Source organism: Gymnodraco acuticeps, unplaced genomic scaffold (genome assembly GCF_902827175.1).
Source record: "Gymnodraco acuticeps unplaced genomic scaffold, fGymAcu1.1, whole genome shotgun sequence".
Classification (NCBI taxonomy): Eukaryota; Metazoa; Chordata; class Actinopteri; order Perciformes; family Bathydraconidae; genus Gymnodraco; species Gymnodraco acuticeps.
Window position 1 is genome coordinate 176,526 of NW_022991244.1, and position 18,654 is coordinate 195,179.

Consider the following 18,654-nt stretch of genomic DNA (forward strand, 5'->3'; position numbering starts at 1 on the left):
ACGTTTTATTTTCATATTGATATTGTTTAGCTATGTGTTCACGTTTGAAAAAACTGTCGCTTTCGAGTGCGTCATAAGAAAGCGACTCTGTCTAACAGGAAGTGCCATCTAAACACTGCTTAGCCGTTAGAGCTGTAAAATAAATTTAGCAACAACAAAATGATGAACGACAGTGAACTTGCCACTTTGCGGAATAGATTTAAGAAAGATGCGGAGTTTCTTATGCAAACAAGGACACATGGTGACGAAGATGAGAAGAGTAAGCTTCAGAAACACTGTGTTTGCTAGCGCTGTTAGCCAACGTTTACAGGGTATTTTAAGAAAGTGCTTTCTGTTAACACTTGAATGAAACGTTAATTTTAAACTCTGTTCCTCTTTGGGCACTAACTTAATGAATGTAAGTGCTAGTGACAACACGTCAAATAAGCCGATCTTGGTGGCTAATCTGAGCTAACATAGTTGTAAGAAGACTAGCTAACTTGTATTGGTAAATCTATAGAAGGGCCAGTCCACTGGCTATATCGTTTTTTAAAAGCCTTTCATCATGTTCCTTTCACAAGTTGAATCATATATTTATAAAAGAAACACATGCAACATTTTTAGTCTAATGTGGGTTAAATGGTGGACAATTGTCCCATTTTGAGGCCCTTCCTGGCAGAAATCCAGCTATTCTTGATTGTTTTGAGTGTGAACAAACGCTGTGTCAGCTCAGACACATAATATCCTCTTCTCTGCTCACTGTCCTTAATCCAAGGGTCATGTCTTTGCCAGTGTAAACTAATAACTGTAATATAAGTTCGATTTTTCCAGTAGTAATCATTGCTGCTTTTATTCAAGTGTACAGATCCTAGGTAGTCATTCTGGCAAAACAAGGTGGTATAGTTTCATGTCGTATCAAAGGTGGACCAACAGCTATAACTTTGATTAAAAATGTAGGCCAACTATTTTCCAGGGCATGGAGTTCACTGTGAACTCTGCACAGACTAGACCAGCAAACTGAGACATTTAAGCAGCCAACAACATCCTCTGATATGTGGAATCAACCAGTAAATTATAGAGATGAATACCTCTCAGAGAAGTGAGATTATATAAAAAAAAGCTATCATTTCATCTAAAAGAAACTCCGTACCCCTTTTGAAGGAGGGGATTTAGCACAAGACAAGTCCACTCTCATATTTGGTAGTAAAATCTATACCAAAAGTATTTTATTATTTTGAATCATGCAATATGTAAGTATTGATGTACCACATTTAAGTGTATTTGCTATGAATAAATGTGTTGTTATAACCTTTTTAAGGTCTCTATTTCTCTAACGTTTACATAGGACATGCTTTTGAAACTATTTATTTCGTTCTTTCTTTCAGGTCAGGACGAAAAAGATGCGAAGCCTCTCCCTCGCATTAACAGACATTCCGTTTTCTGGATCGTGGCATCTGTAGCTGTTACCTACTATGTGGATTTCTTCAACAACATCATAGAGAACGATGATATCAAAAGGTGATTTAATCACACACACACACACACACACACACACACACACACACACACACACACACACACACACACACACACACGTTGCAGCTGTTGTTTGTTTTTTCTCTATTACAACCATTATAAGGCAAGTTGTGTTGAGTATGGTAAAGCAGGAAACAAATTGAAGTATTACACCGTTGCTCTGGGTATATTTCCTTTGAATGACCTATAAACACAGTATTTGTTGGAAAGCATTGATTTCACGAAAGGTTGTCGCTCACGTAAAAGTAACATATTATCACTGGTATATGATACCAACGAAGCAGCTTGTGGTGTTAACTATATTTTATGTTTGAGAAGCTTTAATAAGTCCCTATAGATTGCCTTATACTTTATTTATTTTTAATTCCTATTATCCAGTTGGTGGTTCAATGCGGGTCTGGGCCTCCTCGGGACCTGCCTGTCTCTGGCCATGTTCTGCATCATGTACCTGGAGTGTTACAAAGGCATCAATCACTACGAACAAGTGTACCCTGCCATTCCTCCCGTCACCACCGCAGCCTTCATTGCTGCATCTTGCAGGTAAAACGGCAAAAACACATTTGACTATAGGATATTTTTTCAGTGAAAGTAAAAATATTTATTTTCTCCAACTGTGAAAGGTTTTTAAGGATATCGCACACAATGAACCTCTCCTATCTAAACATGCAATTTCAAACTCTTGAAGCTTATGGGGAGGGGTACAAAAATATTTGGTTCGACAACATTTGTGGATTTATAAGATTATCTACATCAGGGGTATCAAACCTCAATTTCATCTCGGGCCACATCAGCATTATGGTTGCACTCAAAGGGCCAGTTTTATATATAAGACTATATAAATATACATATATAATATTTAATATATATAAAATAATGTATTATATTGCATGATTGCCTCTGCATTGGATTATTATCAGATAGGGTAATAACTTCATCATTAACTATGTCTCAAAGCAGAAGTCTAGGGCAAATAATTGCAAGTCTCTTCAGTGAGAATGCCACAAAATGATGAAAATCAAAGCCAAATTCTGGAGGAAAAAAGTCAAAAGAAATGAAAATTTGAAAAAAATTCGTTACATTTCAAAATAAAGTAACATTTTGAGAAAAAAAAGTCACATTTGAGATGCATTGTGGGACATGTAGTTTATGGGCAACGTGCTTCTGTAAAGCGGCATGTAACCGTATAATAAACATATTATATTCTTTGAAAGCTCTTGTGGGGCCACATGAAGTGAAGTCACGGGCCGGATTTGGCCCCCGGGCCTTGAGTTTGACACCCCTGCCCTACATGCACGTTGAATACTCACATGTGTTTCATTTCTGCTTTATAAGGCACAACACAGTGTACTTAATTTAGACCTTAGGACTGTGTGGATGTGTACAGGAAGGGCTTATCTTTGTTTCCCTAATTTTGGATCTCTCGTTCACTGAAACGTCACTTTTGAAAAACATATATTTGACTTACAGCGTGTGAAAATCTGTATCACCTTGCACTGGGTTTAATGAAAAAATAGGTTCTAACTAAACCCCCATAGATCAGTTTGTATATTTGTATTGAAATTAATTTATCCAGCTCGTTTTTCTTGATAGGATTTAATATAGTATATTTAAATGGTTGAAAAAAACCATAATATGTACAGCGATAGCTTTTGTTATTAATCATATTTATCACAAATAAAAAACGGGTAATAGCCATGACTATAAAGAGCTTAAGGGAAAACATGTGAACTGAAATTGCTCTCTTAGTTTACACATTAACATGTTATGTCTGGTTAATGCTGTTTTTTCTTATCTGACTTTTTCAACTCTTCTTCACAGTTCCTTTAAATGCTTGGCCACTTAGCCTTCATTGTCCTGTGATTGGGTGATCCACATTGTTTAAAATGTTAAGAAATGTTCACATGAATCTGTGTCATTGGAGAGTGGGAAGCTTTCAAATGCAAAACGTGTTCATTTGGATGCTGCCTTAGAAAGAGAGACATGTGTGGACTTGTCTTGAGTAATTGAATATTCAAAAAGACATCACCGGCATTTTATAGCCTCCCATTCTTCCTCTGCAGAGCATGTGACAACAGCACAGTGTAGAAACACCTAAGATTATAAGTGTGCATGTTGTAAATGTTATTTACTTTGTCTTGCAGCCTAAACATTGCCCTGTGGCCGGTGTGGTCCTTCCTCACTCCGCTCATCCTCTTCACACAGTTCATGGGTGTGGTCATGTTCATCTCTATGCTTGGGTGAAGACGATACTTTCCTTTCTTTTTCTACAAAAAGCTCTTTCATTTTAATTTGCACAAAATGTATATATTTGTATGAATAACATTGTGTTTGGCCTTAAATTGGACATCGACATATGGTTCCTGTGTTGTTAAACTTTAAATATGCTTTGTACTAGTTTTCTTCGTATGGGTTTTCTCCCTTACATACACACATTTCTTAAACAATGCTTAGCCGCATCAACACGCACTGGTGCCTATAACATTTAAAAATCTTAGACACTCCAACACTAACAGAAATGGTCCCATTGTCTCCCCTCTGTCCCTCACACCTCCCGGTCTTACACCTGCAGCAGATTGATGTCGAGCGTCCTGAAACCACACAGCTGTTGTCAGTGTGTATTGATGCTTTAGGCCGGGGCAGGTCAGCACTGTGGTGTGTGTGTGACCTGAGAGTGTACCCATCTCACTTTATGATTTGTCACTGCTATGTTTTACTGAAGAAAAGAATGTGTGGAGATGTGTTGCATTGTGTAGAGTGTTTGGCAAACAGCACTAGTGTGACGAGTGATTCGAGAATAGCCTTTTTCACAGCAGACATTTGGCGCAGTAGGAAAAGGTGTTCATTTATTCTATTTAAATACACCTGTGCTAATCCTAACATGACAAGTTAAAATATTGTGCAAATGACCTTGTGTATTTATATATGTGTGTGTGTGAGAAAGTATTGTTACTGTTAATGAAACTAACAAAGATTTTAAATTATTTTTCACTTTTCGTTCTGGAGAATTCCAAGACTTCTCATATTGTGCAAAAATGTTCTTTCTTTAATAAACATTTATAACTGTTCACTACTTTCTGAAACTGTTTGCAAGAACCTTGAACAAATACATAACGTAAAATAATAATGCTAACTTGCACTTTTGGCATTGTCAGAGGGATGTTGATCGAGGTCTGTGTTGACTTTACTGGAAGTACTCACTTAAAGTTGTGTTTAATTTGTTATCCACTCTCATTTACACACATAGCAAAAGCGCCTCTCAATACAACGCGATACAAAACAACAATAGTCACCAGAGCTGTGGGTTTTGGAAAGGTCTTGCTAAAATAACAAAAGACCTGCTCAATATTTCACCATTATAAGATGAACTTTGGAGGCCCCATTGAATGGATTTTAAAGGCCAGTTTAAAACAATGTTGATTTGATTTTCAGGTAAAAAAGAAAAGAAAGGAATATGTTTAAAATAATAAGACATTTGGGAGGTTACGCTTCTTACTTTCAGTTTAACTTTATTATCCAGTGGGTCCAGGATGGGGTGGATACGGTATTCAGACATTTACTTATAATGATACTAGCGTGAACATATTAACTGCATTTAAGATTTTACTCAAGCAATAGTACAGAATTATTAAGTTTCAGACGTAATTGTGCAAAGTGTCTCGTTTCAGGCTATTTATTGTTTATAGAGTCTTTAGCATTTTTTATAAAATACAAATAAATCATATGCACACTGGAAAATATACAGCATTAGAAAAAGAAGCATATATATTATGTATATGTTATACATACAGATATTCATGATCAAACAATATTCTATTATAATAAATAGATGAAAAACAGAGCTCCCAATACCTAGAATTGTAATGTTTCAGGGCAAACTATTTAAACATTTTGCATATTAGGATGTTCATTATATCTCATCACTATTGAAAGTACTAGTACCTGAAATTGATCTAAATCTTTTTTTTAAAGATGACAATTCATCTTATCCAGTGATATTGCTTTGACCTGAAATGTTGTTTTAGGTGTTGATGAGAAGCAAACAAAAGAGAACTAATTTGAACACTTCCAGATTAAATCAAAACATGTTTAGACTTTAGCAGGCAGCCCATTAATTAAATTAAAGCTCCCTGATAATTAATGGATCTCACTCTTCCTCAGTGATCAACAAGTCGATATCAGTGCTTCACAGGGAACGCCTCTGTCCGCGTGATGGTGGAGGCTCCACGCGATAGGTGATTGGGCCTGATTCGGTTTATAGGGGCATAACGTTTCCTGAGCATGACAAATGTAAACAATGACTTTACCTGACATTTAGCTGACGCTTTTATCTAAAGCGACTTACAATATATTGATATCTGAATCAGGGCTGCTGTTGTTTACATGAAAGTTAATCGAATTCCTAATTTTTTGGTACTAATTAACCACCAACTATCAATGGGAGACCCTCACCTATATTTCATCCACGTTTTATATTAAGTCTTATGGCTGACTGTCCCGAGGGACTGAGGCAACGTAAAGACTCCTAAAGCAGAAACGGAGCTATTGCTAATTGTATTTCACTTTTTAAGATGACCCTTTACAATGAAAGAAAAGTAACACTTTTTGAGTTAATGATTAAAAGGCCCTGATGAACACTCCCATCCCCTCCTAAATTCAACACCAATCACCTCTCAATCTATGTGAGCAGTCGTTCCATTGTTATTCTGATTGCGCGCATCCGCTGTTTATCACCAACCAGAGGTTACCTGGTCATATCCATAACAAGGCCTGTGTGCTCCTTCTTTACATCCACTCACAAAAAGCCATTGTGAATTTGACCACTGAAATCCGATTCTTTTCTTTTTTCCTCAACTTGAGGGTAAAGTTTTGAACACATCTCAGCCACATGGACATAAGGATTTGAGGAGGTGGCACTTGGATTTGCGGCGCTGTCAGGGCAGGTCACTTTCCTCCAGCTTGTAAAAATCGCAGGTTTGTGAAATGCCATCTCCCGTTTTATCTCACCAAGGCCTGTACGCTTAACAACCCGATAGCCACCCTGAGAGGATTTCAGCAGACTTGGAAAGACTGTCTGGCGGCTGCTCCGGAGACGTGGATTTGGGCGGTTTTTTCTGTTATTGTGGATAATTCCTTGCTTAGTGTTTTTTTTTAAATATTCTGTATGCAGTGAATGGCTGGCACAGCAGGCCTAGTGATTTCTCTGAAACATATGGGAGTTTCATGAGTACGGGGGTCTGGGATCACCAAAGACTGAAACGCAATCTACCATTTTCAGTGACTCAGCGCGCCTGGTACGCGACCAGATATTTTCAGTTTCAGGTTTAAAGATGACAAAGGCATCTATCAAGTCCATCCTCAGCGAGGCTGGACATTGAAACTATGCGTGACCACTGAGCCGGACCCTTGAAGATTGAATGGGCATGTTTGGCACGGTACCTATTTGTCTGAATCCCCACCTTGTAGCAACAGGTTAGACACCTGGCCTCCCCCAAATGCTCTTATAGCGCTAGGCTTTGACTTTACTCCTCTCTCCGATATTTTCCCTCATGCCTCCCATCATGGTGGAGCACAACGGCCTGGACATGTGCCTTAACAAGTACTGTCACAGTTTCCTCCTCGTCGTCCAGCTCCGAGCAAGACAAGAAGATGTTCAGCAAACTAAAACTCAGTTTGTCAGGGGATTACCCGAGAAGAACGCAGAGATCCTCAGCGGCCAGTACGGGACCAACCTGCTGCTGATCGGGGCTGGCATTGATGCTGGCCATCTCGCACCATGGCCCCTCTGTCAAGGAAGAGCACCTGCTGTCCTTTGTCACATGCCTCATGATCCTCCAGCTGATCTGGATGATGTGGTACATCCTGGTGCGGGAGAGACAGAAAAACACGCGGACAGAGAAAGATGTCCACGCCACTACATGCTGGATAAGAGGTGAGTTTGTTTACAGCAGTAAATTCAAAAATAAATCTAATTGATTTTAATGTTGTCTGTGTGTCTAGAGATTAAATGAGATCACACATCCACATAATGCAATATAAAATGGTTTGTGATTGACTGAACAATGTTTTGCTATACAACCAGAGTGACAGTTTTAAATTGATCTTTATTTCTCTGTAGGTGGTTTGACTCTCCTTGCACTCCTTTCACTGATCATGGACGCTTTCCGAATCGGGTATTATGTTGGCTATCGGTCTTGTGTGTCTGCTGTGCTTGGGGTATATCCTGTCATCCATGCAACTCACACCATTGCACAGGTAAGTTTCTAAACCCATTTTCATTTCAATACACAATAATCTTTCAGCAGTGTTACACACTGTCTTTTTTGCTGTGCACCACTTTACCAGGTAGGTCTTTGAATAATGTGGTCTTTGTTGTTGAGGCGAGCTCAGAGTTGCTGCAACAATATAATCCTGTCATTGTCCATGTTATTTGAGTGTTACTGACCAGGGAAATCCTTCTGGTGAGGGGATTTAAATTATACTCAAGTGGTTTTTGCTGTCGATACAAATGTGTCTTTTTAACTGTTGTGTCTTGTTGCAATTTGTTTAGGTGCATTTTCTCTGGTTTCACATCAAGGATGTCATCAAGAGCTTTGAAACATTTGAGAGGTATGTGAAAAGTCTATCACAATCATGAGAAATATCATCTTCAACTAAAGAATGAGTAAAATGATGAATCTGCATGCATCCAGATCACAACAACTTGTATCATCATCCTAACACTGCCCCATGCTATCAAATGAACGCCCATAAACCTTGTTTCTCTCCAGATTTGGTGTAATCCATGCAGTCTTTACAAACCTCCTCCTGTGGTGCAACGGCGTCATGTCAGAAGCCGAGCACTTCCTGAACAACCATATGAGAAGACTCTCGGCGCTGGGCTACGGAAACCTCACTATAGGTAAGGGCCAAGGGGTTGATTGCTGGCTTGTACCTGGAAGACAAGTACAATAGTCCACTTGAGAGCTCACTTCAATGGATGAAAGAAATGAGGGAAGGAGAGGAGGGTTTGCGAGGGGAAGGGAGGTTAGCTCTCTAGCCCAGTGGGTCTTGTTTGTGTCTAACGTCTCTCTATTAGGTTTCAGGAGACACACAGTGTTGCTAGTGCTAGTTCACCACCACCCTCCTTGGCAACCCCCCCGCTTGACCTCAGACGGCTTTGTCCCCAGGCTACTTACTCCCATGGGTGCTGCAATTACAGTAACTGATACATCTAAGCCCAGGGTTGGGGGGTTCGGCTGCTCCTCCTCATATCCGGCTGACTGTGAGGCTGGCTGCACCCTGACTGTTGTTTCATTTTTAATTAAAGACTGCAGTACCATAGTGGTGGCCTTCGGGAGGGGATAAGGGGGGGGCACACGGCAGGGTTTTGTTGAGATGATCTCTAGAGGGCATCAGCATTACCATAGTGTGGCAGGCTTGACAAGGAGGAAGTATAAGAAGTGCATTGTCATCACCATCTCAGATTTTCAGCTAATGAGTCGGATTTCTAATAAAATCAGGAGAATCTGACTAATGAATAAGACCATCAAGGGGTCGGATGGGAATTTATTATGGAGCTTTGTGCTGCAAGATAGCGCCCAAACCTTTATTAAAAAAACAGACACGATTTGAACTTGCTACCCTCTGAATTATTGAAAAAGGCTAAAAAAAATCTATTAAAACGTGAATGCCCTCACAAATCCAAATACTTAAGAAGTGGCGAAAAGGACCATGCTCATTTCTTAGTTGTAGGGAAGGGAAGAAACATACCGTGGTTGTGGGTGAACTGGTCACGATTAGTAAATAGTGCCAAACCGTTGGGAAACACCGCCTTAGTAAACAGAGATGTGATCTTCTGATGCACTCTCTTAGGACTGTAAATAAGTGTGCAAATAAGATTGCACTGTAGCAAAGGAAGTCAACAAACCCAATCTGCAATTTAAAATAGTTCTTTTTAAACATTAAGATAAGATTGGATTAGAGTAAAGGTTCAGTGGCCCCACAAAGCTTTGTTTACAGTTGAAATATGTTAACATTAAATTACATACATCTTCAAAGCCCAGATACGACATGTTTCCTTCATTCAGTGTGGTCAGTGGTCACCAATGTTTTATTGGAGTATATTCAAAAGTATTGCCATGGTCTATCATGAGCCTATTTTCATTCAGGAACATGTGTGCAGGAAGGGGACTTCACTTCATTTAATTTCAAACCTTTATTTATCCAGATTGTCCCTTGAGATCATATATTTATTTTTCAAGGGAGACCTGCAGCAATTAGGTTCCACATGAAACATAAAACAACATAAAACAATAGAGGATATCATACAACATATTTACAAGCTACATTTACATACCAACATTTACAAATACCCATAGTTTCAAAGAGCATTTCACTTAGTGACTTAGATCAGTGCACAAGTGTGTGTATGAATTTGTAAACTGATCGCGCCCCCCATTTGCTTCAATTCATCACATCTTTTCTCCACGTTTTGATTCGTCAATCGATTGAGACATGCATGACATATTTTCTTCAAGAATTCAAGTTAACACAGGATTGCATGTCGAATACACAAATGGCCCTTGTGGATAAGGTATTCCTCTAATGTTGTTTTTAAAAGACAGCATTAGTATTAATGTAGAGCAGCATAAACATGTCTCTCATGAATTTGCATCTGTTTTTATTTGTCTTGCAGTGCACTCTGAACCCCACTGTAACTGCACCACCAGCACTTGCTCCATGTTCTCCAGCAGCCTCTTCTATCTCTATCCCTTCAACGTCGAGTATCACATCTTTGTCTCCGCCATGCTCTTTGTCATGTGGAAGAACATTGGGCGGACCATTGATCTCTCGTCGAACCGTAAGAGGCTAGCTACCAAAACCCAATGCCTGACGGTTGGCCCCATCCTGGGTCTTCTTGCACTGGCCAGCACTATCGGGATCCTGGTGGTCTACATCACCCATGTGGAGGAATCCCTCAAGATGCGCGAGGCAGCCATTTCCATGTTCTACATTTATGGCATTGTCATGCTGGTTTTCATGTGCTCTGCTGGTGCTTCAGGTCTGATAATATATCGAGCTGATCACGTGCCGCTCGACACCTCCAAGAACCCATCCAGACAGCTGGACACGGAGCTGCTGTTCGGGTCCTCCATTGGCTCCTGGCTCATGTCCTGGTGCAGCATAGTGGCCGTGTTAGAGGCCGACAGCAGCCCTCCTTACCGCTGGACCAACCTCATATACTCTCTGCTAATTGTGCTGGAGAAGTACATCCAGAACCTCTTTATCGTGGAGTCCCTGTATCGCAAGCAAGAGGATGGCGAGAGGGAAGACCCCGAGTTACCAGCTTCTCCAGAAATCTTCTCGGTGACGTCGTCTTTGGCCCCGCCGTACAACGGCATCATCAACCGGGCATATGTGACTCCAAACAGAACCTGCAGCACCATGGAGAACGAGCAGGAGGAGAGCGGACAGGTGTACAGATGTCCCAGGAAACCTTCCGAGGTGCCGCTGACCGTTGGAAACAAAGTAAAGGAGCCCACAAACATAAAGAGGCAAATCCTGAAAAACATTGCTGTCTTCCTGATTATGTGCAATATTTCGGTAAGCATTTGCATTCGTCAACCTGCATGTAGATCATTACGTTAACGTTTTTTTATGGTAGTGACACACCCACAGAAAATTATCACTCAACTTTGTTGTCTGCGGAGCATTTGAGCTTCTTTTAGCTCATTATTTGGGTTTTCATTTTCATCCGCTTTTTTAAGCGAAGAGCTTGTATGTTAGTCCTGTAGGCAGACACAGATGTCAATTAGCTTTTGAACATAGTGAAGCATTTAGCAGCGATTGAGCAAGATATTTCCTCTAAGAGTTGGTGGAGACCAAAGAAGAGCCAACCGCGAGTGAAGGCGCCCAGAAACCACAACTTCAAATGAGTGCTAAAGTTGCTTAAGTAAATTGGTAGCCTTTTGCTAACAGCTTAACAAGGTCACTATAATAATGACGCTATTCAAAGTTCCGCCAAGGCAATGCCCTATCTAACAATGCTGACAAGAGTGAAACATAATTGGTGTCTCTGCCCATAATACAGCTTTACTCAAAATGTAATGGGTTCTTACTTGGCCAATGCCTGGTGAGGGTGACAATATGTCAATGTATTGAGTACAGAAGGTGTTGCTGCCCCCAAGTGGCCAAAACAGGTACATTCAGGATTAACTAATTAAAGTTCTGTCTTTCTTTCAGCTGTGGATCCTTCCTGCCTTTGGCTGCCGGCCACAGTACGACAACGGGTTGGAACAGGAGACGTTTGGCTTCAGCATATGGACCACAGTTCTCAATTTCGCTATTCCTTTGAACCTTTTCTATCGCATGCACTCAGTCGCCTCCCTTTTCGAGGTGTTCCGCCGAGTCTGACATAATAGCAGACGGCTGACAACGCCAGATAACATGCACATGAACACTTGTCACCACCGGCTCCCGAGAGTGTCTCCCAGCGCAGGTCAGCCGTTCAGGAGGCGGTCTGGGTCACACTCCAACAGACTTGGCAAAAAAGCTGTGGAGACGAACAAAACGTAGATCCCTCTGTGTGGGGATTAAGGAGGAAGACGAACCTATTAGCCCATGTTCCTTGGAGAATGACCTTGTATAACACAAGGCTTATTACAAATGGTGATGAGAAGGACCTTTGGTTTTGAGAATAGACCTTTGTACTTATTTTTCTGTAGTCACAGTTCAGTAGGCTTCCCATGGTTCATTGTGTAAAATGGATACGCTGTAACCGACACACACATTTTGTATTGTTTCATGTTACTAGTATTTAGTAGCTCACTAAATACAACGGGTAAGAAACCCCTGTCACAAACATCTAATAGTACTGTATGCAAGAGAGCCACATTTGACCCCTACTCTATCTGCATGTGAAGTGTTCATACTGTCTATGGATATGGTTCTCATTTCATTCCCTTAGTGGTTCAAGTCCAATGATGAACTAACACTTGAGCTGCAAAGGGTAGCTGCAATCTGAGCACTATATTTTTGTATTATCTCTATGAGTTGGACTACAGTTCTCGGACTCTCGGTTGTATAAGGTTGATCAATGTCGCTTTGTTATATGATCCTCTTCTGTCAAGGTTGTGTTCAAAATTATGTGTTACTGTCTAGATAAGAGTTTTAGGTCAAATAACAAATCCACTGTTAAAGAAGAGATTCGCTTTATGGCCCGATGATGTTAAATAATAACAAGGGTAATATTGTTCAAATCAGGTGCCCCTATATTGTCAAAAGTGAAAATCTTGTATCAAAAATTGTTTGAGGATTTTTACACAATATAAAAGAATGAAGAGCTTGTATGTTTACACCTCAAAGATAATCAATAAAACCCACCCCAGTCTGTGACACTACTTTTTAAACATATATACACAGATATACTGTATACTTGTACTGTACCATTTTTATATCCAATCAATGTATAGTCAGTTCTCACCATGGTGCTATCTCACTTTGTGCCAACTTATGGTAAAAAACATGTTTTTTTTATTTAGGTGCAAATCCAATGTTATATAATCTTTGTAAATACTGAAGTGCTGATCAAAATCATTCATACACTGTGTTACGAGTTTTATGAAATTCTAATTAAATGGTGCTCATATGGAATAATGTGTGCAATGGTGATGAGTGTATATGTTGAAATAAAGACTAGCTTTCTTTTGTTCATAAAGAGGACGTGTCACGTTTTTTCATGTGGTTTTCTGCATTAAACCGAAGATCTATGATCAATGTTCCTACATTGTTACCTTTTTATTTAAAAAGGTAACTCCTATTGAGATTCACTTTTTCCAGGAGAGCCTTGGACATTTTCACTGACTTTCTTGATGGGCAGGCTTTGTAGTACATATTTACTTCACAAGGTGGCGCCAAGTATATTTATGCTTTTCCAGGAGCTTAATCTACAAAAACTCCATTGGTATTTTCAACTACAGCTTGGATTATTTCACAATCATACATTTAGAGAGAATCAAAAGTATGCAGAGTCATTACATTTAGAGAATCACATTTTCTTTTCAGATATATGAATAAATGGGCATTTATCATGATCTCTTAACTGAACATCGACCAACAATAAACTTTATTCGTATTTTCAATGTTTAACTGCTTTTTACTTCTAACATACAGCCACAATATACTACACAAACCATTCTAGACATTATTCTCTTCGACACTTGACAGACACTTGAGTTATTTCAGCATGATAATTCAACTGGCTCTAGTAACATTTGTATTTATGTTTTAATAAGTGAAGTATAACAAATGTTGTTCCTGGCACAAGTTGCCTCCTGCCTCCAGAGATTATAGGTTACTCCAGAGTATTTGGCATCGGGCGTTGGGGGCATTATTTTTGACGTAGTGTCACAACCGATTTGACAGGCACGCAGGACATGTCTAAAATACCTCATGACGTTTCAAGCCGGAAACGCCACTGCTGCTGCACAGACGGAGCTGGAGCGAGTCCGCAGAGAGTGTGAATGTGACTCACCTGTTCAGGGTCACTCTGAAAAGTGGTTGAGCTATTTGCCCCCATTCTGTGGTTGTCAATTCGCAAATAACCGTAACCCTAAAAAAAAACATAATGCATACTATTTTTAAAAGACCCATTGGATTTTTTCCTTAAATCATACATATTAAAACTACAATATAGCTTAATGCCATGTTGTAAAACCTGTTTCTAAAATACTGAGGGGATTCTGAAGACATTTGCCTTTTGAGCACCATGGACAGCTCTTTGCTTAGTTCCCTTTGCAATCATAGTTCCTCCTCATGGTTTAAATAATTATGCTGATTGGGTGAGTCTAAAACCTTTATTAAGTTAATTAATACTCTCTTTGGTTCTTTATGAATAGTTTGGTCAATTTGTGTGGACACACAGTTTGATCCCTGCACACAAAAACTATGTCTCCATATTGTTTCTACTGTCACTGCAGTGTTATGTGATGGCACATGGAGAGGATAGACGATAACTGAAATATATCTCTACACTGAATTTGAATTTGACTCCTTCAAAAATGTTTAGGGCTTCTCCTCACACCCTTTCCTAGCGCAGTGCTGTGCGTACACCACCCACTAAGGAGGCGTGATTCTGCAACCAATGCGCCCAGCCCTGGTCAGGTTAGTGCGCGTTAGGGACTCCCTGCGCACCCACACCGCGTGCAGGATACCTCGGACTGAGAGATTCGCAGGGGCAGCCAGGTCAGACGACCGGACCCAGGCACGGATTTCAACATGCGCTCCTCTCTGATTTACTGCGTCCCAGCTCCAACGCGCACCTGGCACGTTGCACGGCTCAGTTTTTAAGGCGATCAATTGTCTCTTTCTCTGTGTTTTGCACTCCACATCAGGCTGGCAACCGAGCGTGTCAATGGGAACAATATGAATGGCTGTTAACTGCGCCTGTCCTCGCGCGCGGAGCAATGGACTGCAGTTTTACCTGAAGAGACACATGGAGAACCCAGCAAAAGTATCTCTCAGCGGTGCAGGTGATGGAATCAGCGCAGGCACCCTCGGAGAGAGACTATGTGGGAACACCACCGAAACGGAGGCAACAAAGGACGGCAGGACGGATATGGTGGCGCGCACCGTGACGGGCTGTCTGCTGTCCCTGCTCATCCTGTTGACCCTCCTGGGGAACATCATGGTGTGCTCCGCGGTGCTGCACTTTCGGCCCCTGCGGACCAAAGTCACCAACATTTTTCATCGTCTCCCTGGCTCTATCGGATTTATTCGTGGCCATCCTGGTGATGCCCTGGAAAGCTGTGGCAAGAGGTGGCGGGGGTACTGGCCGTTTTGGCACTTTCTGTAACGTCTGGGTAGCGTTTGACATTATGTGCTCCACCGCCTCCATCCTCAACCTCTGCATCATCAGCAATGGATAGATACTGGGCCATCTCGAGCCCCTTCCACTACGAGAGGACAGATGACCCAGAGAGTTGCCTTTGTTATGATAGCATAACTTGGACGTTGTCCTGTGCTCATCTCATTCATACCGGTCCAGCTGAACTGGCATAAAGCCAAACGATGACGAAAACAGCGGGGACGCACAACTCCTCCACGAGCCGGCTGTTGGAGGAGAACTGCGACTCCAGCTGAGCAGAGAGTATGCCATCTCCTCCTCTTTGATAAGTTTTCTATATTCCCGGTCGCGATTATGATTGTGACTTACACCCCCGAAATATACCGGATCGCACAAATACAAATTAGAAGAATAGCCTCCCTAGAGAGAGCAGCAGAGCACGCGCAAAGTTGCAAGGACAAACAGAATAGAGTGCCAACGCCATAACACCTTGAAAACGTCAATTAAACGCGAGACCAAAGTTTTCAAAACTCTGTCGGTGATTATGGGTGTGTTTGTGTTTTGCTGGTTACCTTTCTTCATCCTAACTGTATGTCCCGTTCTGCGACAGGCCGGCCACAGATCAGGACGCGGGCCTGCCGTGCGTAAGCGAAACCACTTTCGACGTGTTCGTGTGGTTCGGCTGGACCAACTCCTCCCTGAACCCCCATCATCTACGCCTTCAACGCAGAGTTCAGGAAGGCTTTTCGCGAGCCTCCTGGGCTGTCGCAACTTCTGCTCTAGTACGCCAGTGGAAACTGTGAACATCAGTAACGAGCTGGTCTCCTATAATCAAGACACCCTCACCCACCAAGGAGATCGTGAACGCATACGTGAACATGATGCCAACGTGGTTGAATGTATCGAGCACGAAGAGACTTTTGACAGGATTTCTCAGTTTTCTCACAACAATGAAAATCGCCACCGACCTCTGTTTGTGACTTGGAAGACTGCGAGGCAGATATCAGTCTTGACAGGATGTCACCGTTCACACCCATGGAATACACTGACTCCAACTTTGTTCTCCCAGTGCATTTGGATGTATTACTTATAATAATCTCATCGTTCATCACCTCTTTTGTCCCGGAAGCTGCTCTCCATATGGAGCCCACATGGTCAGGATCTGCCAAGCTCTGAGCAGCTGCTGAGGGACAAAGTGACTCATGCACACTTCAGCAGGGTGCATGCCTCTCTAGCCACCAGTCCCCCCTGCCGCCGCTTTATGTCAATAATGAGATGTGATGTTGTTGTCCAGTACTGAAATAAGTGATATCGGTGTTTATTTACATGACAAGTGAAGTCTTTGTTTAATCTGTTAAAAAGTTAAATGTAAGCTGTTGTTTACCGGAAAGGCTTCTGTGTCTCATCCACTTGCAGGGGGGAACATTTTTTTGTAAAAACTCACATGAGGAATTATAATGGAAACCTTTTTGCTGCTTAAAAACCTCCGTGTATCCAGTGCCCGCCTTTCCACTGAGTATGAAAACTGAGGGAAGCCTTACTGACAGTGCAACCAAGATATCTCTACTCAAATGCAGTAATTTGCAGCGCCTTATCTTATTTAAGGAAGAGTTTTGAGAGGAGAAAGGAATGTGTCTAAAGTTACATGATGCCAAAATGCAGTATCAAAGTGTTTACCCATGCACTCAGTGTTTCTCAAACTTTTTCATACCAAGGACCACTTAACCAATATAAAAACACTCGCGGACCACCTAACTCCACAAATATCCAAAAACACATAGTTTTTTACAATTCGCCTGAAAATGGTACAAACAACTGGGCTATATCATGCAATCGAAAAGTGAAACTTAAGCTAAATTAATTAATTTCAAATGTGAAATGTTACCAATATACTCACGGACCACTAGGGGGCGCTCACGGACAACCAGTGGTCCGCGGACCACACTTTGAGAAGCACTACGACTACACCCACCCTGATGGCTCCTCCAGCACACCCTCTCTGCCCCCTTTATGCAGTTTGATCACAGATGGCCGGAGGAAAACACGATTTAAAGGCACCAGAACTAATGCTATAAACTTGAGTTACACTGAAATCCAAATCAAATAATTCTGACCAGAACCAGCAGTTATTAAAGCGGTCAACATTGTTAACTCTTTTCTGTGACCTTCATTTCTCCTTGAGGCCAAAACTACTGAATGGTTCTGCTTTATCAACCAGTCAGCTCTTACTGACCTTACAAAATAAAAGAAAGGATCAAGCCTGTCCTGAACGACCAAAGATTTCAAGGAGGGAATCAAGAACTCCGACACAATAAGGCTACAGCGTTTGTCAGCTGCAGGAATAATTGCTATAGAAAGCCTGTACAGACACACACACACACACACACACACACACACACCACCACACACACACAACCACACACACCACACACACACACACACACACACACACACACACACACACACACACACACCACACACACACACACACAACACACACACACACACACACACACACACACACACCACACACACACACACCACACACCACACACACACAACACACACACACACACACACACACACACACACACACACACACACCACACACCACACAAGGGCCACTGGGCCAACACAACTGGATGTCATACATCACCCCTCCAACACCTCTATCTTTGTACTGTACAGGTGACCTGATCTGAATGTATACTGTACTTTAAACAGTGAAGTGTGTCATCATTTGTCTAATAAAATGCTGTCATGCTGAGTGGAAAAGAGTGCTCTGGTATCTTCTTGAAGGTCACATTACAGTTTATAGGGTTTCACGAGTGGACAAACTTTGCTGGGTTGCAGTTTTTTTTTTTTACTTTAGTTCAACCTTCATTTCAAGTGTACTCAGCAGCTCTTATGCATATTCGACCCCTATTCTTTTTTCAAAGTCATTTTTTAGCTCTTCGGACAGTTTCACAGCAGAGAAAGGAGTAGTACTTTTGGCAGGGAAACAAAGAGTGAGTCAGAGGTCACCAGAAGACTAAAACGGCATTATGTTAATGTAGTGTGTATGTTAGAGTCTGCAGCTCCTCCAGGACTCTTCCTTCGACCGTCATGTCCTCCAGATTGAAACACCTGAAATATTTCTTCCGACAGGGCTAGAGAGAATCAAATAAAAATAATAGGCAGTTGTGTATATATAAAGTAATAAAAAGTAATAAGAACACACCTTGAAGAACAGATCTGCCTTTCATGGTGGTGTCTTCTTCTTGGCAAGTGTTCACACATTTAACACACTGCTTTGTTTTCTTTGAACCAATATCAAT

At 41.4% G+C, this 18,654-nt stretch overlaps 3 protein-coding genes across 3 annotated transcripts; all 3 read left to right on the top strand.

Moving 5' to 3' along the window:
• Positions 1-4,585, top strand: tmem128 (transmembrane protein 128). Its single transcript, XM_034239474.1, has 4 exons — positions 1-259; positions 1,365-1,497; positions 1,894-2,055; positions 3,657-4,585. Exons 1-4 carry the CDS (start codon positions 160-162, stop codon positions 3,754-3,756), a joined length of 495 nt encoding a protein of 164 aa, XP_034095365.1. The 5' UTR covers positions 1-159; the 3' UTR covers positions 3,757-4,585.
• A 1,461-nt stretch (positions 4,586-6,046) lies between these two features.
• On the top strand, positions 6,047-13,206 carry otop1 (otopetrin 1). The gene is given in 9 exon segments (XM_034239464.1): positions 6,047-7,114; positions 7,116-7,201; positions 7,204-7,256; positions 7,258-7,444; positions 7,631-7,767; positions 8,063-8,121; positions 8,283-8,413; positions 10,190-11,097; positions 11,737-13,206. Coding segments are annotated over 9 exon segments (1,785 nt in total). The 5' UTR covers positions 6,047-7,061; the 3' UTR covers positions 11,908-13,206.
• A 1,558-nt stretch (positions 13,207-14,764) lies between these two features.
• drd5a (dopamine receptor D5a) lies at positions 14,765-16,259 on the top strand. The gene is given in 10 exon segments (XM_034239606.1): positions 14,765-15,235; positions 15,237-15,410; positions 15,412-15,510; positions 15,512-15,559; positions 15,562-15,625; positions 15,628-15,671; positions 15,674-15,786; positions 15,788-15,925; positions 15,927-16,041; positions 16,043-16,259. Coding segments are annotated over 10 exon segments (1,188 nt in total). The 5' UTR covers positions 14,765-14,920; the 3' UTR covers positions 16,121-16,259.
• Positions 16,260-18,654: the final 2,395 nt, after the last annotated feature.

What these genes read in the sequence shown, in the direction of transcription:
- tmem128 (XM_034239474.1), top strand. Translation starts at nt 160, where the DNA reads ATGATGAACGACAGTGAACTTGCCACTTTGCGGAATAGATTTAAGAAA. An exon ending in GAGAACGATGATATCAAAAG is followed by an intron (nt 1,498 to 1,893) that starts GTGATTTAATCA and finishes CCTATTATCCAG; the next exon opens with TTGGTGGTTCAATGCGGGTC. An exon ending in TTCATTGCTGCATCTTGCAG is followed by an intron (nt 2,056 to 3,656) that starts GTAAAACGGCAA and finishes TTTGTCTTGCAG; the next exon opens with CCTAAACATTGCCCTGTGGC.